This window comes from Hyla sarda, chromosome 9, assembly GCF_029499605.1.
Source record: "Hyla sarda isolate aHylSar1 chromosome 9, aHylSar1.hap1, whole genome shotgun sequence".
NCBI lineage: Eukaryota > Metazoa > Chordata > Amphibia > Anura > Hylidae > Hyla > Hyla sarda.
This window is the reverse complement of record NC_079197.1, coordinates 73159590-73179376: the sequence shown is the minus strand read 5'-3', so window position 1 is coordinate 73179376 and position 19787 is coordinate 73159590. Positions and strand designations below refer to the sequence as shown.

Genomic DNA, 19787 nt, shown 5'->3' with positions numbered 1-19787 from the left:
CACTTGTATAAGTAAAGGGAATGGAGGGTCAATAGTTCAAGACTGAAGCTGTAAACCATTGGTAAAACTGCTGCCATTCAGCTAAGGCTATAAAAACTTGTAAACTCGATTGTTAGCTTAAAGGGGTACTCCGCCCCTAGACATCTTATCCCCTATCCAAAGGATAGGGGATAAGATGTCAGATCGCCAGGGTCCCGCTGCTGGGGCCCCCAGGATCGCCGCTGCGGCACCGCGTTCGCTCTGTGCGTTATGACGGGCGATACATGGGCCAGAGCATCGTTATGTCACGGCTCCGCCCCTCATGCTGTCACGGCCCGCCCCCTCAATACAAGTCTATGTGAGGGGGAGGGGCAGTACACGCCCCCTGCCATAGACTTGTATTAAGGGGCGGGTCGTGATGTAACGAGGGGTGGAGCCATGACGTCATGCTAATCCGTCCCCTGTATCGCCCGTCATTACGCACAGAGCGAACCTAATCTGTGTAGTAATGAAAGCGCGGTGCCGCAGAGGCGATCCCGGGGGTCCCCAGCAGCTTTGGATAGGGGATAAGATGTCTAGGGGTGGAGTACCCCTTTAAACATGACTATGGGATTCTACTAGGGAAATTATGTTTTATAATAAATGCCCCTTCCTGGATCCTCCCAGTGCCCTATCTTCAGCAGCAGATCAGCACACAAACGGTTCAATACAGTAGACTGTTTGCTTCCCAGCCAGTAGTCCTGTGGTAATGACATGTATGTTGCCTTTCTTTACTTCAAGGAATGTATAAAATCCATTTGCATATTAATACAGAGGAGTCGGAAGTACAAAAAACTCCGGAGTCGGAACATTTATCTACAGACTCCAAAGCCCTGATAACACATGCTATCAAAAGCAGGGTAATTCCCATAAAGCGCAAGATTTATTACATGTAAAGCGTTTCAAGGGCGTACTGCCCTCTTCCTCAGAAAAGAGTGCAGTATGCCCTTGAAACGCATTACATGTAATGAATCTTGCACTTTATATGAATTACCCTGCTTTTGACAGCGTGTGTTATATCCCTTACCTAGTGCATCACTCCTCTCATTGATGTATTCATGCCCATGTGAGTAAAGGGAGTGAGCTCCAATCTATTGGTAAACTACTACCACCCTCATTTCCATTTGGACGTACATGTCCACAAAGCCTGCTGAGCGTTGTGCCTCCTGGATTGCTCAACACCATCCGGTGAGATTTATCCTAGCCTAGGGATCTCACCGTGATTACAATCAGTCCTTTCACATTGGAGCTCTCTTTTGTCTTTTCAGTTGTCTGCCTTGGAATCTTAAAGGAGTTCTGTACTGAAATATAACTTATCCCCTGTCCGAAGGATAGGGGGATAAGTTATAGATCGTGGGGTGTCTGACCGCTAGGACCCCCTGCGATCTCATGAACGGGGTCCTGTTGCCCATAGCAATCCCCTGCCTACTTCAGGGGGCCCTGATGCTGGAGACGCAGCCCCGCATACAATGCGGGTGCTGCAGAGCGATCGCGGGGGGGGTCCCAGCGGTGAGACCCCTGCGATCAGACTCACGGATGCCCATTTCCCTCCTGAAGACGTTGCTGCTGCAACAAAACATGTAGAGGGGGCATATTCAGTTTTTATCAAAACCTCCCTTGTGTCTCATTAACCAGTGATACTGCAGATCACTGGCTGCGACTAACTACTAGGAAGCAACCAGCTCATAGTTCACCAATTATATAGTTATATACACACACAAGGAGGTCTATTTTAATTCAGTTGATCACCATATCACTATTATTACTGTTACTTTAATAAAAGTTAAGTTTTAGGGGGTGGGATTAAGAAGGGTATTAGTGACCCAGGGTCTTGTCCCTGGGTATAGGGAGCTGTAGTACCTGCATTAATAGACAGAGCGCAGCGAGTGTAACTTCTGACAGCCGCTGTGATCTGTCTATTAATGCAGGTACTACAGCTCCCAGAAATGAGTAGAGTGTGCTCCATGTTGGGAGTAGTAGTACTTGCAGTTAAGGAAAGATCAGAGCGAATGTCACTCCTGACACCCGCTGTGAACCTCCTGTATAATGTATAGATGGGGCCGGCCGCTCTTCTATGGTCCCCTGCACTGACGTATATATACACATATTCATATTTCCCACAGAGAGCTGTGATTGGCTGGACCATCTGGCCAATCACAACTCTCTGTGGGAAATATGAATAGGTGTATATATACGGCAGTGCAGGGGACCATAGAAGAGCGGCCGGCCGCATCTATACCTAAAAAAATAAAATGTAAAAAAAGATAAAAAGATAAAAAGACACACACACTACATTTTTATTATTGTCGGCTACATTTTTAGATAAAATTTTTTCCTTCAGTACTGTATCTTTTTTATACATTTTTTTTAATGGTACCCTACGAAAGGTTATTAAAAAAAAAAAAAGGTATCTCCATCACTTTTTTGGATCACTAAAGTCCAAAAAAGAAAAACCGCCAGCAAAAACATTAATGTTAAAACCCACATATCGTTTTTCTTGGCGTTTTTTCACTCTCAGACTTCTATGGGAGAAAAACGCCACAATTTTGACAAAAAAAAAAAAAAAAATAGTCAGTGGCTCAACCTGCTGCAATTTTGGAAAACCGCCAAGGAGCTGTAAAACGCCCCAAAAAAATATGAAAAAACTTCAAAAAGGAAAACCGCCAAGTGGAATAAGATTTTTGCAATTTCTCATTGATTTACAGCTAACATCTGGCTGCAGCGTTTTTGGCGGAAAAAACGCCATGCGGCAGAATTGTCGTTTTTATTGGCCTTTTCTCCCCCAAAAAACAAGTAGAAACTTAGCCTGAGGGTGTGTTGAGACATTAAAGGGGTAGTCCAGTGGTGAAAAACTTATCCCCTATCCTAAGGATAGGGGATGAGTTTGAGATCGTGGGGGGTCCGACCGATGGGGCCCCCTGCGATCTCTCTGTATGGGGTCCCGGCTCTGCGGCCAGATAGCGTGTGTACGAAGCGGCGGCCGACACGCCCCCTCAATACATTGATATGGCAGAGCCGGAGATTACCGAAGGCAGCGCTCCGGCTCTGCCATAGAGTTGTATTGAGGGGGCGTATCGTCCGCCGCTTCGTGCGGAGGTCGACACTAGGGATCGACCGATTATCGGTATGGCCGATATTATCGGCCGATAATCACGATTTAGGGCATTATCGGTATCGGCAATTACCTTGCCGATAAGCCAATAATGCCCCGCCCGCCGCACCGCGTCGCACCCCCCACCGTGATGCTGGGCGGTATATCAGTATGGATTTTTGCCCATACCGGTCGGGCCCCTCCCCCACCCTCCGAGTCAATAAAAAAAATTAAACTTACCTGTAATGGGGGTGGTCCGGGCCATCCATCCTTCCTTCCTGTAGTGTCCGGGGGCGTTCCGGGTGAAGAGTGAACCGGTCCGGGCTGTCTCCGGCGGTCATCTTCTCCACTCCGGGCAGGCTCCGGCCTAGTACACTGCATAGACGCCGCTACGCCGTGACGTCAGGTGCATCGCTGCGCACGGGCGTCACTGCGCAGCGGCGTCTATGCAGCGTACTAGGCCGGAGCCTGCCCGGAGTGGAGAAGATGACCGCCGGAGAAGAAGGACAGCCCGGAGCAGTTCACTCTTCACCCGGAACGCCCTCGGACACTACAGGAAGGAAGGATGGATGGCCCGGACCACCCTGACAGGTAGGGGGAGAGAGGCGGGTGGTGGTGGTGGCGGCGGCGGCCTATGGCCCCGCAAAAGCCACTGCAGATCATTGATTTAAAGCACCCGCTTTAAATCAATGATCTGCAGCGGTGTCGCAGGGGGTTAAATGGCCGATAACTTATACCGGAATATCGGTATAAGTTATCGGCTATCGGCCCTAACCTGCACTGATTATCGGTATCGGCCCTATAAAACCCGATATCGGTCGATCCCTAGTCGACACTCCCCCTTTCCGTGGGCTGTCGGGGTTCTGTACAGGAGATCTCGTGGGGCCCCAGCAGTCGGACCCCCCGCGATCTGCAACTTATCCCCTATCCTTAGGATAGGGGATAAGTTGTTCACCACTGGACTACTCTAAGATTTTTAATTTCAATTAATACAAAGCCATGAACAGAACATACATTTTAAAATCATAAAGACAAGACAGACCTCCTGTTTTCAAATACATGTCTGCCTTTTATGCAAAAATTGCAATGAAAAACCTTAAAGAGGAGTACTGTGGTGCCATACAACTTATTCCCTATGCAAAGGATAGGTGCTAAGAGTCTGATCGCGGGTAGTCCGAGCACTGGGATCCCCATGATCTCCTGCACAGAACCCCGGCTCTCCCCAGGAATGGAGCATGTTTTTTTTTGTTCTATGGGAGAGCCCTAGATAACCGGATAGAGCACAAATCCCCCTTTTATGAAATCTGCGAAAGGGTACGTTCACACGTGCGGATTTTTGCAGCGTATTTCACTGCGGATCCGATGCTGAAGGACCTCCTATATGCTGCGTTTATATGTGCCTGCTCGGAGCGGCAATACACCGCTACGAGCAGACACACTGCGATGTATACTCTCACATCTCAGCAGCTCTCGGCCTAGCTCATTGAGCAGGGAAGCGGCCGCAATGTGTGCGAGTACACTGCGCATGCGCGGCGACTCGCACATCGCAGTGTGTCTGCTCGGAGCGGTGTATTGCCGCTCCGAGCAGGCACATTTAACCCCTTAAGGATGGAGCCCATTTTCCGTTTTTCCCTTTTACCTCTTGTGAAAATGAAAAGTATAGGGCAACACCAGCATGTTAGTGAAAAAATAATTTTTTTACACTAACATGCCGGTGTAGACCCCAACTGTTCCTTTTCATAAGGGGTAAAAGGAGAAAAAGACCCCCAAAATTTGTTAGGCAATTTCTCCCGAGTATGGCGATACCCCATATGTGACCCTATTATGTTGCCTTGAAATACGACAGGGCTCCAAAGTGAGAGCGCCATGCGCATTTGAGGCCTGAATTAGGGACTTGCATAGGGGTGGACATAGGGGTATTCTATGCCAGTAATTCCCTAACAGGGTGCCTCCAGCTGTTGCTAAACTCCCAGCATGCTTGGACAGTCAATTGCTGTCCAGAAATGCTGGGAGTTTTTGTTTTGCAACAGCTGGAGGCTCCATCTTAGAAACACTGCCATACAATACGTTTTTCATTTTTATTGGGGAAGGGGGGTGGTGGGGGGGGGGGCAGTGTACATGTGTATATGTAGTGTTTTACTCTTTATTTTATGTTAGTGTAGTGTAGTGTTTTTAGGTTACATTGACACTGGCGGCGGATTACACTAAATCTCCCGCTAGGAGTTTGAGCTGCGGCGAAAAATTTCCCACAGCTCAAATTTGTAGCGCGGAACTCACTGTAATCTGCCGCCAGTGTGAATGTAGCCTGTACATTCACACGGGAGGGGGGGGTCAAAACTACAACTCCCAGCATGCACTGAAAGACCATGCATGCTGGGAGTTGTAGTTTTGCAACAGCTGGAGGCACACTGGTTGGAAAACCTAGAGTTAGGTTCTATGACCTAACTCAGTATTTTCCAACCAGTGTGCCTCCAGCTGTTGCAAAACTACAACTCCCAGCATGTACTGATTGCGGAAGGGCATGCTGGGAGATGTACTTATGCAATGGCTGGAGGCATGCAAGTACAACTCCCAGCATGCCAAGACAGCCTTATGCTGTTCCTGAATGCTGGGTGTTGTAGTTTTGCCAGATTTAGAGGGGTTCAAGTTGTAAATCACTGTCCAGTGGTGTCAAAACTGTGGCCCTCCAGATGTTGCAAAACTACAACTCGCAGCATGCCCAGACAGCAAACTGCTGTCTGGGCATGCTGAGAGTTGTAGTTTTGCAACATCTGGAGGGCTACAGTTTGAGACCACTTAGTGATCTACAACCTGAACCCCTCTAAATATTGCAAAACTACAAGTCCCAGCATGCCCACACAGCAAACAGCTGTCTGGCCATGCTGGGAGTTGTAGTTTTGCAACATCTGGAGGGCCACGGTTTAGAGACCACTGTAAACTGTGGCCCTCCGGATGTTGCTAGGCAACAACTCACCTAGCAGGACCCGGAAGTATTGCTGCCGCCGCACGTGGGGGAGGATCGCGAACGGGGATCCAGGTAGGGACCTTCGGCGCCGACCTTCCCTGGACGGTTCCCCCGTTTTGCCCGGACACCGACAGGTGGGCAAAGCGGGGGAACCGAACTTTAATCCCCCCTCCCCTGGTCTGCTATCGGTCGGTCGCTCGGCCGACCAATAGCAGGGATAGGAGGGGTGGCACCCCTGCCACCAAACTCCTATCCCTTTAGGGGGATCGAGGGTGTCTCGGACACCCCCGATCCCTCTTATTTTCCGGGTCACCAGTGACCCGTATGACCCGGAATCGCGCAGATCGCAGGTCTGAATTGACCTGCGATTTGCGCGCATCGCAGTCATGGGGGGGTCTCAGGACCCCCCTCTGCGATGTGCCGGGATGCCTGCTGTTAGATAACAGCAGTCATCCCGGTCCGATCACCGCTACCGGTGACGCGGCGCTCCCGGAACCCCGCAACGTACATGTACGTCGCCGCGCGCCAAGTGACACTTCGCGGCGCCGTACATGTACGTCGCTCGTCGTGAAGGGGTTAAGGGCACTATACAGATGTCCTTCAGCAGAGGATCTGCAGCGTAAAATACGCTGTAAATCCGCACGTGTGAATGTACCTAATCCTGACAAGCAGTAAAAAATGCCCACTATTAACTCCCTTTTATATGCATGCCGAAAATAGTATTAAAAGCAGGTGGAAATGATTAATAAACACAGATTAGTCACAATCTTCCATCATACACCAGCTATTTTTATTTTAAGAGGTTGCCTGGGTAATGATCTCTCTAATGGCATTTAAGGGTGTTCAAAATATAAATGATACATATACACACATAAATAAAATAAAAAATATATTATATATATGAATATTTACCTACTGCCATTCCCACAGCACTATTTTCCACTTCTGGGTGACAGGACGTTCCTGCTCCAGAGAACAGACATGCTCAGTAGTGGGGCCTGGCATCATCAGAATGGCGGCAGATGAGAAGGTTTTTTTTTGTTTTTTGTTTTTTAAACACACCACACCTTGAATTTCATTTGTCTAGTGTCCCAGCGGTTTTTAAGGGGAAGCTAGAAGCAGACCCAGCAGAAAGGAGCAGACCCAGCAGAAAGGAGAGAAATTCTCTTTATTACCAATTACTTTTGATTCCACTTTTGGCTTAAACTAGTGCTGGGCGGTATGACCAAAAATGTGTATCACTGTTCTGATCAGAAGCTCTGCAGTGCCCGTGGCCCACTGGCTTTCTACTCTTGCAGGGGGAGGTGACCAAGACCAAAGAGCTGTCAAAGGAGCTCAATCTGGGGCTCCATGCAAGATCTCACCCCATGGTGTCAAAATAATCGCAAGAACGGTGGGACCTAGTGAATGACCTGCAGAGAGCTAGGATCAAAGTAACAGAGGCTACCATCAGTAACACACTATGCTCGCAAGGGACTTAAATCATGTAGTGCAAGATGTGTCCCCCTGGTTAAGCCAGTACATGTCCGGGCCCGTCTGAAGTTTGCTAGAGAGCATCTGGATGCTCCAGAAGAGGATTGGGAGAATGTCATATGGTCAGATGAAACCAAAGTAGAACTTTTTGGTAAAAACTCAACTCATCGTGTCTGGAGGAGAAAGAATGCTGAGTTGCATCCAAAGAACAACATACCTACTGTGATGCATGGTGGTGGAAACTTCATGCTTTGGGGCTGTCTTTCAGCAAAGGGACCAGGACGTCTGATCCGTGAAAAGAAAAGAATGGGGCCATGTATCATGAGATTGTGAGTGAAAACCTCCTTCCATCAGCAAGGGCATTGAAGATGAAACGTGGCTGGGTCCAGAGGAGATCTGCATGGAGGAATGGGCCCAAATACCACAGAAACTAGTGCTGGGCGGTATGCGATATTCATACCGAAAAATGTTTCCTTAACGATATGAATGAATGATCAGCCGCAGTGCGCTGTCCCCACATCGGGGAACTAATCATATGTGACCCGGGGCACTGTTCTGCTTCTCTTCCCCCCGATTTCTTTGAAAATACCATGAAAGCACCATAACTTACAAAAATAACGTGATACACATTTTTGGTCATACCGCCCAGCTCTACCAGCTCTACTGTGTGAAAACCTTGTAAAGCCATACAGAAAACGTTTGACCTCTGTCACTGCCAACAAAGGGTATATAACGAAGTATTGAGATGAACTTTTGTTATCAACCAAATGCTTATTTTCCACCATAATTTGCAAATAAATTCTTTAAAAATCAGACTGTGATTTCATGGATTTTTTTCTCATTATGTCTCTCACAGTTGAGGTATATACCTATGATGAAAATTACCCCCGCGGTCAGACACTTATCTCCTATCCTGTGGATAGGGGATAAGACGGTAAGAACCAGAATTCCCCCTTAAATAAGAGAAAACAAATATCTGGTGGAGATTTTCCAAGTTGTCTTATAGTAAAATTCTTTGATTCCTATAGCAACCAATCACAGCTCAGCTTTAGTTTCTCATGCTGCTCTGCTAAAATGAAAACCGAGCAATGATTGGTTGTTATTGGCAACAAACAATCCTACTATAAGACAACTTGATAGATCTGCCACAGTTTTGTCCCCTTGACCAGCTTTAAAAACTTATCCTGGCTTTTTTTCTGATGGTTTTTGACCAGTGGCATATATAGATAGATACTTTAGTACGTGTATCCTCCAGCATCATCACAAGGGTGTTTGCAGTTGTCATTCATTTGGTGCGTGCTTTGCACCAAAGTACTTTCATCTCTAAGAGGCCGAATACATTCCCCCTTCTGAACAGTATGATGGCGGTTTATTTATTTATATATACACTGCTCAAAAAAATAACGTGAACACTTAAACAACACAATGTAACTCCAAGTCAATAACACTTCTGTGAAATCACACTGTCCATTCGGGAAGCAACACTGATTGACAATTTAACATGCTGTTGTGCAAATGGAACAGACAACAGGTGGAAATTATAGGCGTTTAGCAATACACCCCCAATTAAGGAGTGGTTCTGCAGGTGATGACCACAGACCACTTCTCAGTTCCTATGCTTCCTGGCTGATGTTTTGGTCACTTTTGAAGGCTGTTGTTGCATTCACTCTAGTGGTAGCAGGAGACGGAGTCTACAACCCACACAAGTGGCTCGGGTGGTGCAGCTCATCCAGGATGGCACATCAATGCGAGCTGTGGCAAGAAGGTTTGTTGTGTCTGTCAGTGTAGTGTCCAGAGCATGGAGGCGCTACCAGGAGACAGGCCAGTATATCAGGAGATGTGGAGGAGGCCAACAACCCAGCAGGACCACTATCTCTGCCTTTGTGCAGGGAGGAGCACTGCCAGAGCCCTGCAAAATGACCTCCTGCAGGCCACAAATGTGCATGTGTCCACTCAAACGGTCAGACACAGACTCCATGAGGGCCCGACATCCACAGGTGGGGGTTGTACTTACAGCCCAACACTGTGCAGGACGTTTGGCATTTGCCAGAGAACACGAAGATTAGCAAATTCACCACTGGCACACTCTGATCTTCACAGATGCAAGCAGGTTCACACTGAGCACATGTGACAGACGTGAGAATCTTAAAACGCTGTAGAGAAAGTTCTGCTGCCTGCAACATCCTCCAGAATGACCGATTTGGCGGTGTGGGGGGGGGGGGGCATTTCTTTGGGGGGCCGCACAGCCCTCCATGTGCTTGCCAGAGGTAGCCTGACTGCCATTAGGTACAGAGATGAGATCCTCAGACCCCTTGTGAGACCATATGCTGGTGCGGTTGGCCTAATGCAAGGCAATGCTAGACCTCATGTGGCTGGAGTGTGTCAGGAGTTCCTGCAAGTGGAAGGCATTGATGCTATGGACTGGCCCGCCACCCAGACCTGAATCCAATTGAGCACATCTGGGACATCATGCCTCGCTCCGTCCACCAACACCATGTTGCACAACAGACTGTCCAGGAGTTGGCGGATGCTTTAGTCCAGGTCTGGGAGGACATCCCTCAGGAGACCATCTGCCACCTCATCAGGAGCATGCCCAGGTGTTGTAGGGAGGTCATACAGGCACGTGGAGGCCACACACACATACACATTTTGACCTGTTTTAACCTCTTAAGGACTTGGGGCGTACCTGTACGCCCTAAGCCCGGTGTGAAAAACGGGGTCACGCCGTGACCTTGCATCACACCGGGTCGGTCCCAGCTGCTAACGATAGCCGGGACCCTGGGCTAACAGCATGAGGCACCGATCGTTGTGCTGCGCGCTGTTAACACTTCAGACGTTGATAACGCTGTTAACCCTTCAAAGTTGATCGCCGCGTCTGAAAGCGAAAGTAAACGGTTCCCGGAAGCTCAGTCGGGCTGATCGGGACATCGCGATAAAATCGCGATATTCCGATCAGCTGGGACGCAGGCGGAGGTCTCCTTACCTCTCTCCACGGGCGTCCGATCGGGGATTGATTGCTCCAAGCCTGAGCTACAGGCTTGAGCAATCGAGCCCCTATCTGACTGATCCCTGCAAAGCTATGGCTTTGCAGAGATCAGTGTGTGCAATGCTATAGCTCCCTATGGGAGCTATAACACTGCAAAAAAAAAAGTTAAGGTCATTTAACCCCTTCCCAAAAAGTCCGATCAATACAAAAATGGTACCGATAAAAACTTCAGAACATGGCACAAAAAATGAGTCCTCACACCAGCCCGTACGTGGAAAAATAAAAAAGTTATAGGGGTTAAAAGATGAGAATTTTTAACAAATTTTCCTGCATGTAGTTATGATTCTTTTCCAAAGAACGACAATATCCAACCTATATAAGTAGGGTATCATTTTAACTGTATGGACCTACAGAATAAAGATAAGGTGTTTTGTAACTTTTGGGGACTTCCGTTTCTACACAGTGCATTTTTCGGTAAAAATTACATTTTTCTTCAATTTTGTCGCACAATGATTTTTTTTTCCGTTTCGCTGTGGATTTTTTGGTAAAAAGTACAATTGGTGGCGCAAAAAATAAGCCATCATATGGATTTTTAGGTGCAAAATTGAAAGCATTAGGATTTTTAGAAGGTGATGAGGAAAAACGCTGCGTCCTTGAGGGGTTAAAGGACATTACATCAAAGTTGGATCAGCCTGTAGTGTGGTTTTCCACTGTGATTTTGAGTGTGACTCCATATCCAGACCTCCATGGGTTGATAAATTTGATTTCCATTGATAATTTGTGTGTGATTTTGTGGTCAGCACATTCAACTATGTAAAGACGAAAGTATTTCATACGATTAGTTCATTCATTCATTCATTCAGATCTAGGATCTGTTATCTTAGTGGTCCCTTTATTTTTTTGAGCAGTGTAGATGAGTGTGGTAATTGCCCCCCAAGGATGTAAAGCCAATCAAACCTATTTACTCTCTAAAACCCAATGTAGCAGACTTGTGGAGTCTACAATTCTTTTTCTAGAGTTGGTTCATTTATTTATATACCATGTCAAACAAAGGAGCCCTTCTAATCCTGTCACAGGTCCACTCCAATTACTTAACAAGATGACAATCCATCAGATGCTTTGAAGAGTATGACTGTGTTTTCTGGATTTTCTAAGCTGTTAAAAGGCAGTCACCTTGGTGTATTGTAAACCCCTGACCCACTAGATATGGTGAATTAGAAATAAAATGATCTGTGTGTAAACATTTGTTGGGGGAACAAAGCAAATATCCAAAACAACTTGCTACCATAGTTTGTTAAATCGGTGGAGGGGATAATATATGTTTTAATGACTTTGCCATAAATGTATGGAAACATATGACTTCAATGGTCACATAAGATTGGACACTATTTAACAGTAAAATGTGCTAAAATAATAGGGGAAATACATTGATAAATGTGGGCCAATGAGTCTTGGGAAGAAGAAACTATGAACACAATGCTTGATGTCCTTTGCTGTCTTTTCAGAACTAAAATTATCAATCTATGTAGCTAAAAACTGCTAATAAAGCACCTAAATTAGCTGTCATCACCATTAGTAGTCTATTCAGGTAGCAAGTTAAGAAAAGAGTAATCCAGAGGGTCCTACAGACATCTGTAGCACTTGGGCGTGAGAGCCAAGGTCAGGCATAGGCAACCTTTGGCACTGAAGATATTTTGGACTACATCTCCCATGATGCTTTGTCAGCATTTTGGCAGTAAAAGCATCATGGGAGAGGTAGTCCAAAACATCTGCAGTGCCTTAGGTTGCCTATGCCTGACCTAGGTCCATTCAGACATTAACAGGACTCCGCAAAGGAGTTGTATATATTGTTAAGACCAGCTGGACCCCCTAGGAAAAGCAAGAAAACATTTACCAAACAAAACCATTGGAAAAGGTTTCCCCCAGCTTTGTTCTGACAAAATCCTATCCTGTCATCTAAATGGGGCTTTCACCTTGGCAACAATAGAATTCCCCAGTGTTGTTCTTAAAGAGAAAGTGTCATCAAAAAATAATTATTTAAATCAGGTTTGTATGGTAACCAAACTTTATAAAAATAAAAAATTAGGTGATTTTTTTCATTTTCCACTTTTGTATTTATATATTTTATAATAATCCTTAAATAAAACAAGCATCTTATACAGCAGAACCCCAACATCTTCAGTGGTGAATCTTAAGTTTTCCCTTACACTGTCTTCTATACTGCCAATATCATTTAGAGAAGTTCACTAGCCAGTCCCCCCCTCCCCCTTCTATATCAGGGGTGGAAACACAATGGCTTCCTGGGAGGTATCCTGCCATGATATCGTATGCCCCAAGCAGGCGTGAGCATTGTGGACCACTGAAGTGGCAGAGGCGGCCCAGGAACACCAGTCTACACACTGCTTCCTCAATCTTTTAACCTCCAAATTAAATAGGGAAGGCAGTAGTGGAAACCACATGATCAGATGCCCCTGAAAAAAAGGCCTGTGTAATGTCAGACACCACTTCAGTGCAATGTACATGATCTTGACAGGGGGACAGTACAGTAAAGAACAGACCCACATCCAATTCCAATCTCATTTATTCTACATACATATGACAGCCAATACGCCCCCCCCTTTCTAAAGGGGGAGGGGCATCAACTCTAAATGTTCATGTGTGGTCGTGCTAAATGTATACCCTGTTCCTGTATACACTAATGTGAAGTGAATATACAGACTGTAATGTGCCTGTATACACTAATATGCAGAGACTATACACACTAATGTGCCTGTATACACTAATATACAGTGACTATACACACTGTAATGTGCCTGTATACACTAATATGCAGAGACTATACACACTAATGTGCCTGTATACACTAATATGCAGAGACTATACACACTGTAATGTGCCTGTATACACTAATATGCAGAGACTATACACACTAATGTGCCTGTATACACTAATATGCAGAGACTATACACACTGTAATGTGACTGTATACACTAATATGCAGTGACTATACACACTGTTATGTGCCTGTATACACTAATATGCAGAGACTATACACACTAATGTGCCTGTATACACTAATATGCAGTGACTATACACACTAATGTGCCTGTATACACTAATATGCAGAGACTATACACACTAATGTGCCTGTATACACTAATATACAGTGACTATACACACTAATGTGCCTGTATACACTAATATGCAGTGACTATACACTGTAATGTGCCTGTATACACTAATATACAGTGACTATACACACTAATGTGCCTGTATACACTAATATACAGTGACTATACACACTTATGTGCCTGTATACACTAATATGCAGTGACTATACACTGTAATGTGCCTGTATACACTAATATGCAGAGACTATACACACTGTAATGTGCCTGTATACTAGGGGTGTGAATCGCCAAGAATTTGGCGATTCGATTCGAATCGCGATACCAGTGTGGCGATTCGATATATCCCGATATATCGCGATACCGTCTAGGTGACGATACATCGCGATATATCCCGATATATCGCCCACCTGGGAGCATTCATAGATCCCAATAGACGCCGCTGTCAGCTTTGACAGTGGCGATCTAGTAGTCCGGTGCGCACTTTTCTTATGTTATCCCGTCCGGGCTGCAAAATAAAATAAAACGCACTTTATCTTACCTGCCAACGAGCCCGCGGAGCTCCAGTACAGGTGTTCGGTCCCCGGGCTGTATTCTTCTTACTTCCTGTTAGTCCGGCACGTCACATGGAGCTTCAGCCTATCACCAGCGGAGGCGGGACATCGCTGCGGCTGGTGATAGGCTGAAGCTCCATGTGACGTGCCGGACTAACAGGAAGTAAGAAGAATACAGCCCGGGGACCGAACACCTGTACCGGAGCTCCGCGGGCTCGTTGGCAGGTAAGATAAAGTGCGTTTTATTTTGCAGCCTGGATAGGATAAAATGAGAAAAGTGCGCACCGGATACTCCTTTAATAGCCAGCCGCGGCGATTGCCGCATGCTGGCTATTAGCGGCGGCCCCCGGCTACTGAAATCAGCCGGGGGTCGTATAGTACGGAGTGGGCACGAGTCGGAGCCCGCTCCATAGCCGTGTCAGATCCGGCCTGCCCGGCTCCACTAATGTGGAACTTTTATCTCCTGATGCCCGGGACATGACATGCTGTTCCGGGCGTCCGCAGATAAAAATTCCACATCCCTAAAAGAATCGATTCAAAAATATTTTGAATCGATTCTGTATCGGCAAATGAAAAATCGCGATTATCGCGAGAATCGATTTTTTCTTACATCCCTACTGTATACACTAATATGCAGAGACTATACACACTGTAATGTGCCTGTATACACTAATATGCAGAGACTATACACACTGTAATGTGCCTGTATACACTAATATGCAGAGACTATACACACTGTAATGTGCCTGTATACACTAATATGCAGAGACTATACACACTGTAATGTGCCTGTATACACTAATATGCAGAGACTATACACACTGTAATGTGCCTGTATACACTAATATACAGTGACTATACACACTAATGTGCCTGTATACACTAATATGCAGAGACTATACACACTGTAATGTGCCTGTATACACTAATATGCAGAGACTATACACACTGTAATGTGCCTGTATACACTAATATGCAGTGACTATACACACTGTAATGTGCCTGTATACACTAATATGCAGTGACTATACACTGTAATGTGCCTGTATACACTAATATGCAGTGACTATACACACTGTAATATGCCTGTATACACTAACATGCAGAGACTATACACACTAATGTGCCTGTATACACTAATATGCAGTGACTATACACACTAATGTGCCTGTATACACTAATATGCAGAGACTATACACACTAATGTGCCTGTATACACTAATATGCAGAGACTATACACACTAATGTGCCTGTATACACTAATATACAGTGACTATACACACTAATGTGCCTGTATACACTAATATGCAGAGACTATACACACTAATGTGCCTGTATACACTAATATGCAGAGACTATACACACTGTAATGTGCCTGTATACACTAATATGCAGTGACTATACACTGTAATGTGCCTGTATACACTAATATGCAGTGACTATACACACTGTAATATGCCTGTATACACTAATATGCAGAGACTATACACACTAATGTGCCTGTATACACTAATATGCAGTGACTATACACACTGTAATGTGCCTGTATACACTAATATGCAGAGACTATACACACTAATGTGCCTGTATACACTAATATGCAGTGACTATACACACTGTAATGTGCCTGTATACACTAATATGCAGTGACTATACACACTAATGTGCCTGTATACACTAATATACAGTGACTATACACACTAATGTGCCTGTATACACTAATATGCAGAGACTATACACACTAATGTGCCTGTATACACTAATATGCAGAGACTATACACACTGTAATGTGCCTGTATACACTAATATGCAGAGACTATACACACTGTAATGTGCCGGTATACACTAATATGCAGAGACTATACACACTAATGTGCCTGTATACACTAATATACAGTGACTATACACACTTATGTGCCTGTATACACTAATATACAGTGACTATACACACTGTAATGTGCCTGTATAAACTAATATGCAGTGACTATACACACTGTAATGTGCCTGTATACACTAATGTGCCTGTATACACTAATATGCAGTGACTATACACACTGTAATTGGCCTGTATACACTAATATGCAGTGACTATACACACTAATGTGCCTGTATACACTAATATGCAGAGACTATACACACTAATGTGCCTGTATACACTAATATGCAGTGACTATACACACTAATGTGCCTGTATACACTAATATGCAGAGACTACACACTGTAATGTGCCTGTATACACTAATATGCAGTGACTATACACACTAATGTGCCTGTATACACTAATATGCAGAGACTACACACTGTAATGTGCCTGTATACACTAATATGCAGTGACTATACACTGTAATATGACTGTACACTAATATGCAGTGACTATACACAGTAATATGACTGTACACTAATATGCAGTGACTATACACACTAATGACTGTACACTAATATGCAGTGACTATACACAGTAATATGAATGTATACTAATATGCAGTGACTATACACACTAATGACTGTACACTAATATGCAGTGACTATACACAGTAATATGAATGTATACTAATATGCAGTGACTATACACACACTGTAATATGACTGTACACTAATATGCAGTGACTATACACTGTAATATGACTACACTAATATGCAGTGACTACACACTGTAATATGACTGTACACAGTAATATGACTGCACACAGTAATATGACTGTATACTAATATGCAGTGACTATACACACACTGTAATGACTGTATACTAATATGCAGTGACTATACACAGTAATATGACTGTACACTAATATGCAGTGACTATACACAGTAATATAACTGTACACTAATATGCAGTGACTATACACAGTAATATGACTGTATACTAATATGCAGTAACTATACACACACTGTAATGACTGTATACTAATATGCAGTGACTATGCACTGTAATATGACTGTACACTAATATGCAGTGACTACACACTGTAATATGACTGTACACTAATATGCAGTGACTGTACACTAATATGACTACACTAATATGCAGTGACTACACACTGTAATATGACTGTACACTAATATGCAGTGACTACACACTGTAATATGACTGTACACTAATATGCAGTGACTATACACTGTAATATGACTGTATACTAATATGCAGTGACTACACACTGTAATGTGCCTGTATACACTAATATGCAGTGACTATACACACTGTAATGTGCCTGTATACACTAATATGCAGTGACTATACACACTGTAATGTGCCTGTATACACTAATATGCAGTGACTATACACACTGTAATATGACTGTATACTAATATGCAGTGACTATACACTGTAATATGACTATACTAATATGCAGTGACTATACACTGTAATATGACTGTATACTAATATGCAGTGACTACACACTAATATGACTGTATACTAATATGCAGTGACTACACACTGTAATGTGCCTGTATACACTAATATGCAGTGACTACACACTGTAATATGACTGTATACTAATATGCAGTGACTATACACTAATATGACTGTACACTAATATGCAGTGACTATACACTAATGTGCCTGTATACACTAATATTCAGTGACTATGCACTGTAATATGACTGTACACTAATATGCAGTGACTATACACACTAATGACTATACTAATATGCAGTGACTATACACTAATATGACTGTACACTAATATGCAGTGACTATATACACTAATGTGCCTGTATACACTAATATGCAGTGACTACACACTGTAATATGACTGTACACTAATATGCAGTAACTATACACAGTAATATGACTATACACAGTAATATGACTGCACACAGTAATATGACTGCACACAGTAATATGACTGCACACAGTAATATGACTGCACACAGTAATATGACTGTATACTAATATGCAGTGACTATACACACACTGTAATGACTGTATACTAATATGCAGTAACTATACACAGTAATATGACTATACACAGTAATATGACTGCACACAGTAATATGACTGTATACTAATATGCAGTGACTATACACACACTGTAATGACTGTATACTAATATGCAGTAACTATACACAGTAATATGACTATACACAGTAATATGACTGCACACAGTAATATGACTGTATACTAATATGCAGTGACTATACACACACTGTAATGACTGTATACTAATATGCAGTGACTATACACACACTGTAATGACTGTATACTAATATGCAGTGACTATACACACACTGTAATGACTGTATACTAATATGCAGTGACTATACACACACTGTAATGACTGTATACTAATATGCAGTGACTATACACACACTGTAATGACTGTATACTAATATGCAGTGACTATACACACACTGTAATGACTGTATACTAATATGCAGTGACTATACACACACTGTAATGACTGTATACTAATATGCAGTGACTATACACACACTGTAATGACTGTATACTAATATGCAGTGACTATACACACACTGTAATGACTGTATACTAATATGCAGTGACTATACACACACTGTAATGACTGTATACTAATATGCAGTGACTATACACAGTAATATGACTGCACACAGTAATATGACTGTATACTAATATGCAGTGACTATACACAGTAATATGACTGTATACTAATATGCAGTGACTATACACACACAGTAATATGACTGTATACTAATATGCAGTGACTATACACACACTGTAATGACTGTATACTAATATGCAGTGACTATACACAGTAATATGCCTGAACACAGGAATGGAGCTCGATACAGTAATGGAGCAGTAATAATGTGGGCTGCACACGGGGTCACTTTTCCAAGCCTCACACATTAACCCCTTAGTGTCCGCAAGCGATGTCTACGGAGCGATCCACGTAACGTGATGCAGTCTGCTGGGACTGTGTGTCGACCGGATACAATGAATCCTCCAGGCCGCTTTGTTATCCGGGCACCGCGCCCAGGGATCCCCTCGCCCTCTGTCTGTATCCTCGGCCGGTACCTAATAATATTTCATAAGATAAAAGTCCCAGTGTAATCTCACGTCCTACCTGTACTATCCGCCACGCTACCCACTGATGCTGCCATGTCGTCAGGGAGTCCGAACACAATCCTGCCCCGGCCTCACTCAGCACGGTGAAATGGCGCCTAGCAGTAAGGACGGACCTATTTCCAGCAAAAATAGGCCGCAATCTCCTTGCGCGTTTGCTTCAGCGATTCTGATAGGAAAGGCTGAATGAAAACACTTGTTTGAAAACGTATAGCCCCCAAGTGTTTACACCGATATTGGATAAACGGGAGTTTCGAGAATATTAAAGTTATTATACGTCTATGTGGAAACGCAAAGTATCCTTCCGCCCAGTGCAATGCGACAAACAGAGTAGGCTGAGCATGCGCCGCTAGGCTCCTCCAACTGGGAGCCCAGATCTCGCCATTTTTGTTTTGGGAACTTGTTCTCAGGAACCTGGCATTACGTAGAACGTTAAAATGTGTACTGTAAGAAAATGGCGAATTATGTGACATGTTCAAGATAATAGATAGTGAAGTAGAAAATTACCACCTACATTATTATTCA

At 44.0% G+C, this 19787-nt stretch overlaps 1 protein-coding gene across 2 annotated transcripts in view; it reads right to left on the bottom strand.

Moving 5' to 3' along the window:
* OGT (O-linked N-acetylglucosamine (GlcNAc) transferase) overlaps positions 1-19573 on the bottom strand; it is an 86768-nt gene extending 67195 nt beyond the window's left edge. Inside the window, exon 1 of one of the 2 annotated variants that reach the window (XM_056539531.1) lies at positions 19264-19573. In XM_056539531.1, coding sequence (XP_056395506.1) covers positions 19264-19300 — 37 coding nt within the window. In that variant the 5' untranslated portion in view covers positions 19301-19573. The remainder of the gene's footprint in view (positions 1-19263) is intronic. The other variant, XM_056539532.1, reaches the window with a different exon arrangement.
* Positions 19574-19787: the final 214 nt, after the last annotated feature.